The sequence below is a fragment of the Gossypium hirsutum genome, chromosome A09 (genome assembly GCF_007990345.1).
Source record: "Gossypium hirsutum isolate 1008001.06 chromosome A09, Gossypium_hirsutum_v2.1, whole genome shotgun sequence".
Taxonomy (NCBI): domain Eukaryota; kingdom Viridiplantae; phylum Streptophyta; class Magnoliopsida; order Malvales; family Malvaceae; genus Gossypium; species Gossypium hirsutum.
Genome location: NC_053432.1, coordinates 65,924,835 through 65,937,725, shown reverse-complemented (window position 1 = coordinate 65,937,725; position 12,891 = coordinate 65,924,835). Strand labels below are relative to the sequence as shown.

Genomic DNA, 12,891 nt, shown 5'->3' with positions numbered 1-12,891 from the left:
TTATTGACTTTGGCATCTTTGCTTGACCATGTCATGTTCAAGGACTCTTATGTTTATTATCTTGCTTTCTTTTTTGTTTTTTATGTAAAATAATCAGCATTCTCAATTGTTTTACAATTTGAACTTAATCTTATTTTAATTCTAGTGGTACTCAAATAAAGTTCTCAATAACAATGCTTTTAAGATTTCAAACTCGATTCAAATGCATGCGAGCTGGGCAAGGACTAGCGTCTATTGCCTTGTTTGTTTTGGCTTAGGTGCTTCTAAGGGGTGTGATGCTTACTAGAAGTGTGGAGTGTAGCACTCATTCGGCCAAAAGTGAATGAAATTTAAACACTTTGGGTCGTTTATTCATTGTCATCTTATGTTGGTAATTGGTATAACAAAAGGAAATTTTTATTATTATCTCATTCTATAGGAGCAACAAGCAATTTACAAGAGATTTTTGAATTGTGATTTTGTTTTAAAGATAATTTAAAGGTAGGCTTTAAGTTGAATGAAAGGAAAAGAAAAAAGAACAAGAAGTTGGGGAAGTTAAGAGCATTTAGCTTCATAATTTCCATCACTATTTGCTTACTTTTGTTGGTTTGTTGGTAGGAGTATTCAAATGTGCTTTACTGCTTTTGATATATGGGTACACCATTTTTGTTTTTGTCATGTCTCATGGGAACTTTATGAGCCAATCGCCTCTAAAAGTTCTCATTAACGTTTCAAGGAAAAGCACTTCTTCAAGTTACATAATTTACTATTTATACTCAAGCTTTTGTTAATTCCAATATTATACTTTGAAACCTTCTTATTAAAACAAAGAATGTTGGACCTACACATTATAAGTGTGATGGCAGTTCCTAGCTAGCTAGGTTCAAAGTCTAGATCAATAATTCTAGAACTTGGTTAGGTTAAAATATCCACTAAAACACACATTGAACTAGTCTTTGGTGGTTGGATTTATTTTAAAAAAAAATACAAATCTCCTCCACCCAAATTCAGAATTAGAACTTATAAGTCAAAGTCAATCATTGCTTAAGCCGGCCTACAAGACTATTCCTTGGTCAGCTACCCCTTTACTAATCTACTGTTTGAATCAATTATACCTATTTATGATTTATGAAGTTGACATATAACCCTCCAAATTTATCATCTACATGTATGGAAATTGTACTAAATATTCAGCACTCTCTACTATAAGCAGATTTGTCACATATTTCATATATATTAATTTTTTAATGTTTTATATGTATTTTTCATCAATCTAATCTTACTTATAAAATTTTTAAATTACACTGATAGTGTATCAAATATTTTTTCATAAATTTATATAAATATCACTTTCAATAAATTTATGAAAAAAAATAATATAAATAAAATTATCTTTTTAATACAAAAAATATAATTAACAAAGCACGAACAATTCCATACGCATATTATTTACATAAGATAAAACTTGAACTTGAGTGATTAATGTCTCAATGTCACAACTTTATTAACAAAGGCCAAACTTCATTAGTTTTAACTTGTTTTTTAAATTTTTAAATGTTTTAATTAATTTTTAAATTAAGAATTTCATTTTAATTAAATTCATTCGCTTTTTATTTATACTAACAATTGTTTATATTGTCATTCCAAAAATAAAAAATTTTGGGTTTAATTCTTAGTGGAGTCATCAAATATAAAGGGTCATTTGATGGAGATAAGAGGAGTTGCTAAAAAAAAGTGAACAAAATATACTGGGAAAAGGCAAAGAGCAAGATTGGTGTAGATATTGTAATACTAAGAGCAACAATATTTGATGATTTGCAAAGTGGAGAAACATTTGGTGGTTTTGAGGGCAATAATTTGGGTTTTGTTCAATATTGAAGGGAAATAGAATATTAGTTTCAACGTATTTGACTTTAGTTTCATCTCTCATTGAGTAACAGTTTCATAAGTGTGAATGAAACGTGTAATCAAAATTTTCATTGAGAATCTCTATTCATTAATTACACCACACCAAGCATTATTATATTGTAATTCAAATTTTAATTTTTTTTTTCAATATCAGATGGAAATAGGAGACTAGTTTCGATGTACCTGGCTTTGGTTTCGACTCTCACTGAGTGACAGTTTCATAAGTGATGTTTCATTTGTGTGTGAATGAAACGTAATCAAATTTTTATTGGGAATCTCCATTCATTAATTACACTGCACCAAGCATTATTATATTGTAATTCAAATTTCCAAATTATTTTTTTGTTCAATATCGAAGTGAAATAGGAGATTAGTTTCAATGTACTTGACTTTGGTTTCGACTCTCACTGAGTGACAGTTTCAGAAGTAATGTATTATTTGTGTGTGAATGAAACGTGTAATCAAAATTTTCATTGGGAATCTCCATTCATTGATTACACTGCACCAAGCATTATTATATTGTAATTCAAATTTCAGAATTATTTTTTTGTTCAATATTGAAGGAAAAAAGGAGACTAGTTTCAATGTACTTAGTTTCAGCTTCGACACTCATTGAATGACGGTTACATAACTGACGTAGCTTTGGCTTCGATTTTCATTAAATGATGGTTTCATAGGTGACGCGTGGTTCCGGGAATTTGGCTTCAGCTTTCATTGAACGACGGTTTCATACGTGACGTATCAATTAGGTGTGAATTCAATGTGTAATGTGAAATCTCGATGACAATCTTCATTCATAATTACATTGCACCGAGCGTTATTATATTATAATTCAAAAATTTTAATTATTTTTAATAATATAAATACAATTATATTCATCTACGGTTACACCTAAAAAAAATAAGATTGAAGTTAAATGAAGCGTAGGTATATAAATTGGAGTCCGAGTGTGAAGGTGACAACCTTACTAACAAAAGCCAAATTTGATTAGCTTTAAATTGATTTTAAAATATTTAAATATTTAAATTAGTTATTAAATTAAGAATTCATTTTAGTTAAGATGCATCTTAGCGGGAAGCAGAATAATGTATTAATTTTCAACTTAATACATGAATTAATTTAAAAGAATTATTATGTTTAAGTAATACACAAATTAATTAATTAATTAATTAACAATTTTTTTAATAAATTTCCAGTCCATACAATACACCGGCATGCTTTTCCGGTCCATCGTTCACAAAATACACGTCCCTTATTTTCTGAAACGCGTGCCACGTCAGCAAGGAATCTGACCCAGCTTGGTGACATTTCCCAACCGCCCGGTTCACATCCAAGGTCCTAGCGACCCGGTCCAACCCACCGTACAAGCTTTTACAGAATTTCATCATGTGCTTCACATCATAAACTCTGTTTCCGAAAAACACCCTGAGAACCCTCAAAAACTCATCTAAGCCGCCGGGCAAGTCCCGGCGCGTGAGAATCTTAACCAGGTACCCAAAATCATACGCGCTGTGGAAAGTCACCCAACTCACTGACTCATTACAAACGAGTCCAGACGACATCATCAACTCAGCGAACAGTAACGAGTCAATCCCCTTTTCCTTGTTCTTCTCGAAATCAATCCCTTGCCTCCTCAAGAGCTCGATGGAATCAGGCGCGTGAGCGTCACGGTCAACGTCAAAGTCGCGGAAATTGAATTCCCAGATGAACTGCTCGTCGTCGGTTCCTAGGGTGGGCAAATTACCTGAAGAATCGGTGAGGGTGAGGCCCACTTGGATCAAGTTCAAAGCATCAACGTTGGATTTGAGGATCTTGTAATGATCGGACGGCCGGAACTGGGCGCCGTAAGGCCGGGTTGGATCCACTTTGGGTCTGAAAACAAGACCCGGAAATTCAGTGTCCATGGAGATGAAAGGGTACTCATCGATTGCTTGACTGATCAACTCGAACTCCGAATCTAAATTATCAGACCAAACTTCCCTTATCTTTATATGTCTTGAAACCCTGTCTGGATCTTCAAACCCCATGTCGGAAAACCAGAAAACTGAAGGAAAAAGAAAAAGAAAAACTGGATGTTTTGTATTTTATAAGCCTCTTCGTCATGGGAAAGAAAAGAGTGAGGGAAAGGGGGTTATATAAGAGTGGATGAGGGTAGGAGAGTGGTCAAACTGAAGGAGGGGGGAGACACCGTGGGATTGGGTCTTTTTTGACTAAGAGAAACAACGAACATAGACTTGGTTTTGTATTATCTTAGTTTTTGTACAATAGGAGGCGCCACGTTTTTCAGTATTCATTTTAATTTAGTGGGAAAGGGTTGGATGGTAGGGTCGGTTTTGGTGTTTCCCAATTTCGGTTCGTAACTTAGGTTTTTGTTCGGTGTCGGAGATTAGTTTTGATGCACCTAGCTTTAATTTTAACTCTTACTGAATGACGGTTTCGTAAGTGAGTGGTTTTGATTTTGATTCTCACTGAATCACGATTTTGTAAGTGACGCGTGGCTCTGATTTCGATTTTTATTGAATAACAGTTTCATAAGTGACATAACTTTGATTTTGATTCTCACTGAATCACGGTTTTATACGTGACGCGTGGCTCTGATTTTGAATTTTACTGAGTGACGGTTTCATACTTGGTGTATTATTTAGATGTAAATTCAACGTGTAATTTGAAATCTCATTCATTAATTGCAGTGCACTGAGCGTTACTATATTATGATTCACTGTTTATATTTTTTAAAATAATATAATTACAATTATATTCATAGACGGTTACAAAAATAATAATTTGCACCACCAGACGTTGTCTTGAGAGTTTTGGCTCACTTAGTTTAAGTTATTTCTTCTCTATGTTATTTATTGAAAAAAAAACTCTATTACAAAAAATAAATTAAACATTACCTAGAAAAAAATTTAGATATGATTCACCCATTACGAGATTTAAGTTAAAATAAATTTAAATGAAGTTTACATATGATTTACTAAAGATGAAACTTGAATCTAAATACTTAATATCTTAAGGCGACAATCTTGCCAACAAAAGCAAGGTTTCATTAGCTTTAAATTGATTTTTAATTTTCAAAAATGTTTTAATTACTTTTTTAAAATTATGAATTTCATTTTAGTTAAGTTGATTCATTTTTTATTTATAACATCTTCAAAAGAGATTTTGAATTTGATCTTTAGTGGAGTTGTCAAAATGTAAACGGTTCTTTGATGGAGAGAAAGAAACGTTGCAAAAAAGTAAATGACATGTACCGGGAGAAGGTGGAGAGCATGATTGGAGTAGACCCTGTAATACTAAACGCAACAATATTTGGTGGTTTGTAAGGTGGAGAAACATTTGGTAGTTCTAAAGATAGTAACTTGGGTTTTTGTCCAATACTTGAGAGAAACAGGAGACTAGTTTCAATATACCTCGCTCTGACTTCGACTCTCACTGAGTGACAATTTCACAAGTGACGTGACTCTGAGTCGCTCTCATTAAGTGATAGTTTCATAAGTGGCATGACTCTAACTTCGACTCTAACTGAGCGACAATTTCATAGGTGACGTATTATTTCAGTGTGAATTCAACGTGTAAAATGAAATCTCAATGGAAATCTTCATCCATTAATTGCATTGCACCGACTGCTATTTTATTATAATTCAAAATTCAAAATTATTTTCTAATAATATAAATACAATTATATTCAACAGTTACAAAAGTAATTTCATTTTAATTAAGTTGGTTCACTTTTTATTTATAACATCTCAAAAAGAGATTTGAGCTTTGATCCTTAGTGGAGTCATCAAAATCTAAATGGTTCTTTGATGGAGAGAAGAAGCATTGTAAAAAAGTGAACAAAATATATGAGGAGAAGATGGAGAGCAAGACTAAAGCAAATCCTGTGATACTAAGCACAACAACATTTGGTAGTTTGTACGGTGGAGAAACATTTGGTGATTCTGAAAAATCAAAGGGAAACATGAGACTAGTTTCGATACACTAACTCTTTCATTGAAGGAAACAAGGAGAAACATCTGACTTCGAGTCTCACTGAGTGAGAATTTCATAAGTGACATATCATTTGTTTGTGAATGAAATGTGTAATTAGAAATCTCAACAAGAGACTAGTTTCAATATACCTGGCTCTGCATTGAGGGAAACAAGAGAAACATCGAGCTTCGACTTTCACTGAGCGACAGTTTCATAAATGGCGTATCATTTCTATATAAATGAGACGTGTGGTTAGAAATCTCACAGAGAATCTCCATTTATTAATTACAGTGCACAAATTGTTATTATTTTATAATTCAAAATTCAAAATTATTTTTAATAATATAAACACAATTATATTTAGGGGTTGGCTAAAAAAACACCCCCAACATACTAAAAAAACACCCTAATAAATAACACACATTTACTATAATTATTAATTAATGTTCTTTTACTTTATTGATTGGTTAGTAATTAACATCTTTCTACTGTAATGGTTAAGAATTAATTATCACCTCTCCACTCACTTTTTTATCTCATTTAATTGTTAAACATATTTTTATTATTGTATTATTATTAAATATTATAAGTATTATTATTGTATGATTATTAAATATTATAAGTATTATTATTATTATTAAAGATATAAGTATTATTATTATTCAACATATTTTTTTTATTATAGGATTATTGTTAAACATATATATGAATACATAAATACAAAAATATGAGCAAAATGCTAAAATATAATAAATTAATATTATTCAACAATAATTCTTTATAGTTATAACAGGTGTTTTGAGATTACAAGGTTTTAGTTGTCTATAAAATTCCAGACGTGACATATACATGGTTTGCCATCCAGCTGTAGACGGGGCTCTATGGCGGATCCAATAAGCCGAAATGGTAGGCATTGGGTAATCTCCTTCTAATTTTGCCATCACATTATGATTATCATATACATGTGCAATTGTAATAGCATGATGGTATTGAAAATGTTCCAGACCTCTCCAAAGAGGAAAGAAAGTTATGTCACCTCGCTTGGTTAAATAATTGAGGACCACCTCAAACCTGTTGGCAATCAGGACACTTATCATAGGCATAACCATCTAGTGTTCTGCTGGTGCAGGCGATTGTAAGAAACACAGTGAATTACGTAATTCATCGATTCCATTAGTGAAAACTCTAGCATAGACATCATATGAACTCAATAACTCGTCTAGCAGTTGATGTCGAACATAGAGCCACTGATCTTTGCCATAACCAAGACAAACAGATTTTGCTCGGAATCTGCAATTTCCATCACCCTAACATCTTGTACAAGTGTGATGTAAGGGTGGAACATATTTGGAATTTCTTTCATTAGTGGATGAGTGTCACATGATTCAGGCATCTGGTTTAAGTCTATGAAGTCTGAAACTTTCTCTGATAGCTCCTGGTTTAAGTCTGGAATTTCGGTTACGTATGAACTATGTCTTGCAGGTTCTTTGTTCAACTCTACTAGATCCAACCCAACAAATTTTGACGTGGTTGAATGGCTACGTTTTCTGGGAGCTTGACTTATAGAATCGACTCGTTTTTGTTGTTGTCTCTTCAAGGTTGGTCGTCCACGCGTATTTTTTGAATTACAGGTTCTTTAATGAGTGTTTTACTCAGCTGGAATATATCTCTTAACTTTCTTAACAGACCTTTTTTCCCGGCTTTTGACCGCTTAGTGAAGTTTTCTTTGAACATTTCTAACTCACCGTCACAACAAATATCCTCATTTTCCACAGAAGTTGACGGTGATAAGTCAAGCTTCCTCCAAAATACATCTATTGAGTCCAACGGAATACACTCACCTGCATTGAAATGCCATTAGTTTATAAAAATTCAATATATAAATAAAATTTAGAAAATAATTGTTAAATATACCACCTGAATTCAAGTAGACTGATAGCATGCAAGCGCATGGTATCCCACAACTATGACGTAGTTTACAACCACAGTTTGAAGAGTCAAGTTGATGTCTACTTGACCGCTGAAGTTCCTCTTCTAGGATATTTAGAGCTTCAAGTGTCATAAAACTCCGCAATAATTTGAAACACAGTAAGTTGTGTCTGTGTTTGAGGACAATTCTACTCTTTTCAAAACTTTCATATATCGATGTAAGTTGAAACTTCACAATCTGATTTGTCGAAACCATTCCTCGATTTAAAAAATTTAAAATTTAAAAAAAAAGGGTAATCGACTTTTGAAAAACAAATGCATGGAGTCGCCACCGATCTTTTGTTTTGGTGTGATCGGATCACTTAAAAATTTGGTTATTTTAATAAAACATTTATGATTTACTAAAACAACAATTTTGGTCAACAAAAATTTTAGAAAACGGGCTCAGGAGTTGGTTACGCATGAGGAAGGATTAGCACCCTCACTACGCCCAAAATTGGTACCAAATCGATTAAATATTGTCCTTATGTCTAAAATTAAAAATGCTTTTGAAATGTGGCTTTTTTTAATAAAATTTGAATAACCCGAGTTAATTGTCAAAAATCTTCTTGTTTCGATGTCCGGAAATTTATAATTCGAAAATCACGAAAGGATGCTCAACTATTTAGTCCAACGAAAAATCGAAACCCAGCACAGTAGGGCATGATTCTTCGAATTCCCAAACATTGATCATTGCCTCACTTTGGAAAATATGAGTGAAATCCCAGAGAGATATTTGATTATTTCGGTCAGACGAGAGATTGCAACCCAGCACGATAGGGGGCACTATTCCCCGAACTGCCCAAACATCAAACACTTCTTTCGTTTTAAAGGGTTTTTAGAAAACGTGGATGAAACTTCAAAGGGATCTTCGATTGCTTAGAATAAATGAAAAAGCGCAACCCAACACGATAGGGCACGATTCTCAAATATCCAATCATCGAACATCCTTTGTTTTGAAAGGTTTTTAATAAGCATGGGTGAAAACCTAAAGGAATATTCGATTGTTTTTGAGCAAACGAGAAATCACAACCCAGCACGATAAGGTATGATTCTCGAATCATCAAACACCGAGTATTGCCTTTATTTGCGAAAAATCTTATTTCGAGGTAACAACATGTCATACCCGGTAAGTTAGGGCACCACACCTCGTATCTCCAAAAATAAACATTTTTTTAAACTCACATTGTGATTAAAAGGAATATTCTATTATTTAGGTTAAATAAGAAAAATCGAAACCCAGTAAGTTAGGGTACGATTATCTCGAATTACCTAATACGGAATATTACTTTTATGAAAGAATTGTTTTAATATATTGAGTAAGAAAAATAACGTGATTTATAGTAAAACATAAAAGCAAATTATAATATTAATATGAATAATAACATAATAGGTGCGACAGTGTCAAAAAAGATAATATGAGTAATTATAAAAGATGAAGTAATAGCAAGACTAGTAATATGTAAATATAAACAAATGCATGAGGAAAATGAAATGATCGAAGACATAAGCAAATTAACGAATAAATGAAAATGAATAAAACATGGAACAACAAAAATGGCAATGACAATGAAAACGATAATAATGATAATAATAATAATGATAATAATAATAATAATAATATAACGTAGAAAATAATGATAATAATATATGAATAAAGAAAAAAATATATATATACATACATACGTATACCAAAAACATATTCATAATAATAGTATTGAATATTAAAAGTATATATATAATAGAGACAAAAATATATGCAAAATGTAGTATTGAAAGTATTTACATGGGATAATATATAAAAAAACATATGAATAATGTGATATTAAAAATATATACATAAAAATATAATAAATACATATATATATATAATATAATACATACATAATATAGTATTAAAAATATATATAATACATACACATTAGAAATAATAATAATGTTACAAAACAATTATTAATAATACTTCATAAATATATACATACATATATATATGTTAAAAATAAGTACATATTAATATTAAGATGATGATAATATTAAAATAACCATTGATAACTTTACATATAAATATATATACATATAAGTATGATAATAGTAATTATAATACTAATACTAATAATAAATACAATAATAGTAGTAAAAATAAACACAATAATAATCATGAAAATAATATAAATAATGTGTACATGAAAAATAATAATGATATGATAAAAAAAACGATACGATATAATAATAATGTAAAGAAAATAAAGTAATAATATTTATAATAAAAGAAAATAAAAGAGTGTATTTAAAAGCATATATATAATATTATTGGAACTAATATTAAAAATTAAAGTAGCAAAGATAATATAAAAATCAACTTAAATTAAAAAAGAGACTAAATTCGAATTAAAAACGAAGTTTTGGGGCAAATTAAAAAAAAAAAGAAAAAGAAAAGGACCTATTTAAATGCGCGTGAAACAACAGAGGGCCTAAAGTGCAATAACCCCCTTTATAAAATGCACAGCATCAGCTAGGATTAAATTGAAAATTGCAACAAATTTTGGTGCCAAATTAAAAATAAAAAATAATTTAATTGCAAAGTAATAAAAAGCAGAGGGGCTAAACGCGCAAATAGCCCCTCCAATGAAAACACGTGGATCTTGAAGTTGGAGCGGGTCGGATCGCGGGTCGGCCATGGGTTAAGAGCCAAAACGACGTCGTTTTTCCCATTTCATAAAAAAAAACTAACCCATTTCTCTCAAACTCTCTCAAGGCCTTCTCCCTCCGACCAAACTCCGGCTCCGTCTGCCGCCATCCGCGACCGCGGGTCACCGTCGCCGGCCACCGCGCACGGTGGCCGGAAATTTCAAAAAGGTTTTTTTGTTTTTTTATATATTTCTTATATATACCTTGATATATTTTAATACATGAATGAGAAGAGATGGATTCGAATAAGAAAATAAAAAAGAAAAAAAAGAAAAGAAAAAACCTTAAGCCGGTTTGCACTTCTTTTTTTTATGGCTTTGTTATTATCTTTTTTTTGTATTGCTTGCTGTTTTTTTTAAGAAAAATTTTCAGAGAGATTACACTTTTTTTCAATCTCTTTTTTTTTTCAAAAAAAAAGAATCTCCCCTCCTTTTACAATATTTTTGTTTTTGTACCCAAAAAAAATTCGGGATTTCAGGCTTTATAGCCGAAATACCATGGATTTGCTATTATCTATTTCCTTGTTTTCTTGCTTCTTTTCTACCCCTTTTTTGTTTTTTCTTCTTTTGGCTTTTGCAGGTGTAAGTGGAGCAAGTGGAGGTGACTAGTTTTTTTTTTCTTTTTTTTTTAGTAAAAATTAGTTAAGGTTGTGGGCTAATTGGGCTTTTAGGGTTTTAATATTTGAGCTGTAATTGGGTATTGTATTTATTTATTTGGTTTATTGGGCCCCGGGCAAAATTTGAGCCTTACTGCTGCCTCTCTTTGCTCATTATCGTGTAACGAGAATGGAGCAAAGACTATAAAAAGGACCAAATTTGCCCGGTCTGGTTAAATCTCAAAATCTTGCTCCTCATCTTCCCTAAAGGTATTCTGATGTCTTCAGGAGTGTCAAATTTGCTATCTTCAACTTGCTTCTTGAAAACTCAGGAACACCGATCTGTTATTTTCGATCTGCTCTCTGCCGCTATAGAGATACCAAATCTGTTACCTACGATCTGCTCTCCGCCGCTACAGAGACGCCAAATCTGTTATCTTTGATCTGCTCTCCACTACTACAGAGACGCCAAATCATCTTCGATCTGCTCTCCGCCGCTATAGAGACGCCAAATCTGTTATCTTCGATCTGCTCTCCCCCGCTACAGAGATGCCAAATCATCTTTGATCTGCTCCCCGCTGCTACAGAGACGCCAAATTTGTTATCTTCGATCTGCTCTCTGCCGCTACAGAGACGCCAAATCTGTTATCTTCGATCTGCTCTCTGCCGCTACAGAGATGCCAAATATGTTATCTTCGATCTGCTCTCCACCGCTACAGAGATGCCAAATCATCTTCGATCTGCTTTCCGCCGCTACAGAAATGCCAAATCTGTTATCTGTTTCAAGGAAGGTCAGATCTACTATGCTTTAGCATGTTACCCTACTGTTTAGGGGATAAAGGCACATCGATCTTCATTGTCCCTTGAATGATTTAACCTGTATAATGCATATGAGTTCATGCCTAATGATTAGGATGCCATGACTCGAATGAGCCAAATGCTTCTAACTAAATGAATGATTACGAAAGTATAAATATCATAAGAGTGGTTTCTTTTTAAACGTTTAAGGTATCATTGCTAATAGTTCATCCGGGTTCTATCATTGATGCACTAGCGTGTCTTCCTGCTTAGTCGTTATCTTTGATAGAAGATTCAAAGAAATAGTCACAACTTGGACTATTCTTTCTCCAATGTTTCCCACTTTTGAGTCTGGTTAATTCTGCCTAGTGGCCCTGTTTCAGGTCCTTGTACTGTTTAGAAACTTTCCAGAGTAATATGCGTAACCTCTTTTATGTGAATGTTATAAGTCCAAAAATCGTGATTTCAACAAAAAAAATGCTCGAAAGAGATTATCATAATGGACAAGATGGAATTTTATTGAGCAAAACTTGAAGTGAATACATTAAACAGGACAACAAATCTGGTAAGGCTCAAAATAAAATGAGGAAAAGGTGCCCCAGATATCGCAGCACGAGCTTTACTATTCTAGTTTCTCAAAGGCTCATTCGAACCAAATGTGTGTTCCGGAGATCCCACATCTTTTGTTGATACTCCAAGGTGTAACATTCTTCTGTCTTGCTAATTTCGGGAGGACAAGACTGTCATATGCCCCATATTCAAAATTTGAGCTACCCGTTTTCGGGTTTTCAGCTCAAAGGCCCTTTTGGTTCCAAAGTGCCCTTTGCGGGTTTTCACATTTTCCTCTTTTTTTTGTGAATTTAGAGCGCCCTTTGCGGGTTTTCACTCTGGCCGCCCTTTCTTCAGGTGAAATACTTCTTGATCGAATCCGAGTTTACAGGATGGGGCAAGTTTCTACCGTCCATCTCGGCTAGAATCAA

The 12,891-nt window shown here is 32.7% G+C and overlaps 1 protein-coding gene across 1 annotated transcript; it reads right to left on the bottom strand.

Annotated features, from left to right (window-relative positions):
• Positions 1–3,044: 3,044 nt before the first annotated feature.
• On the bottom strand, positions 3,045–4,159 carry LOC107889193 (probable CCR4-associated factor 1 homolog 9). Its single transcript, XM_016813552.2, has one exon. It carries the CDS (start codon positions 3,912–3,914, stop codon positions 3,069–3,071), a length of 846 nt encoding a protein of 281 aa, XP_016669041.2. The 5' UTR covers positions 3,915–4,159; the 3' UTR covers positions 3,045–3,068.
• Between the last annotated feature and the right edge of the window lie 8,732 nt (positions 4,160–12,891).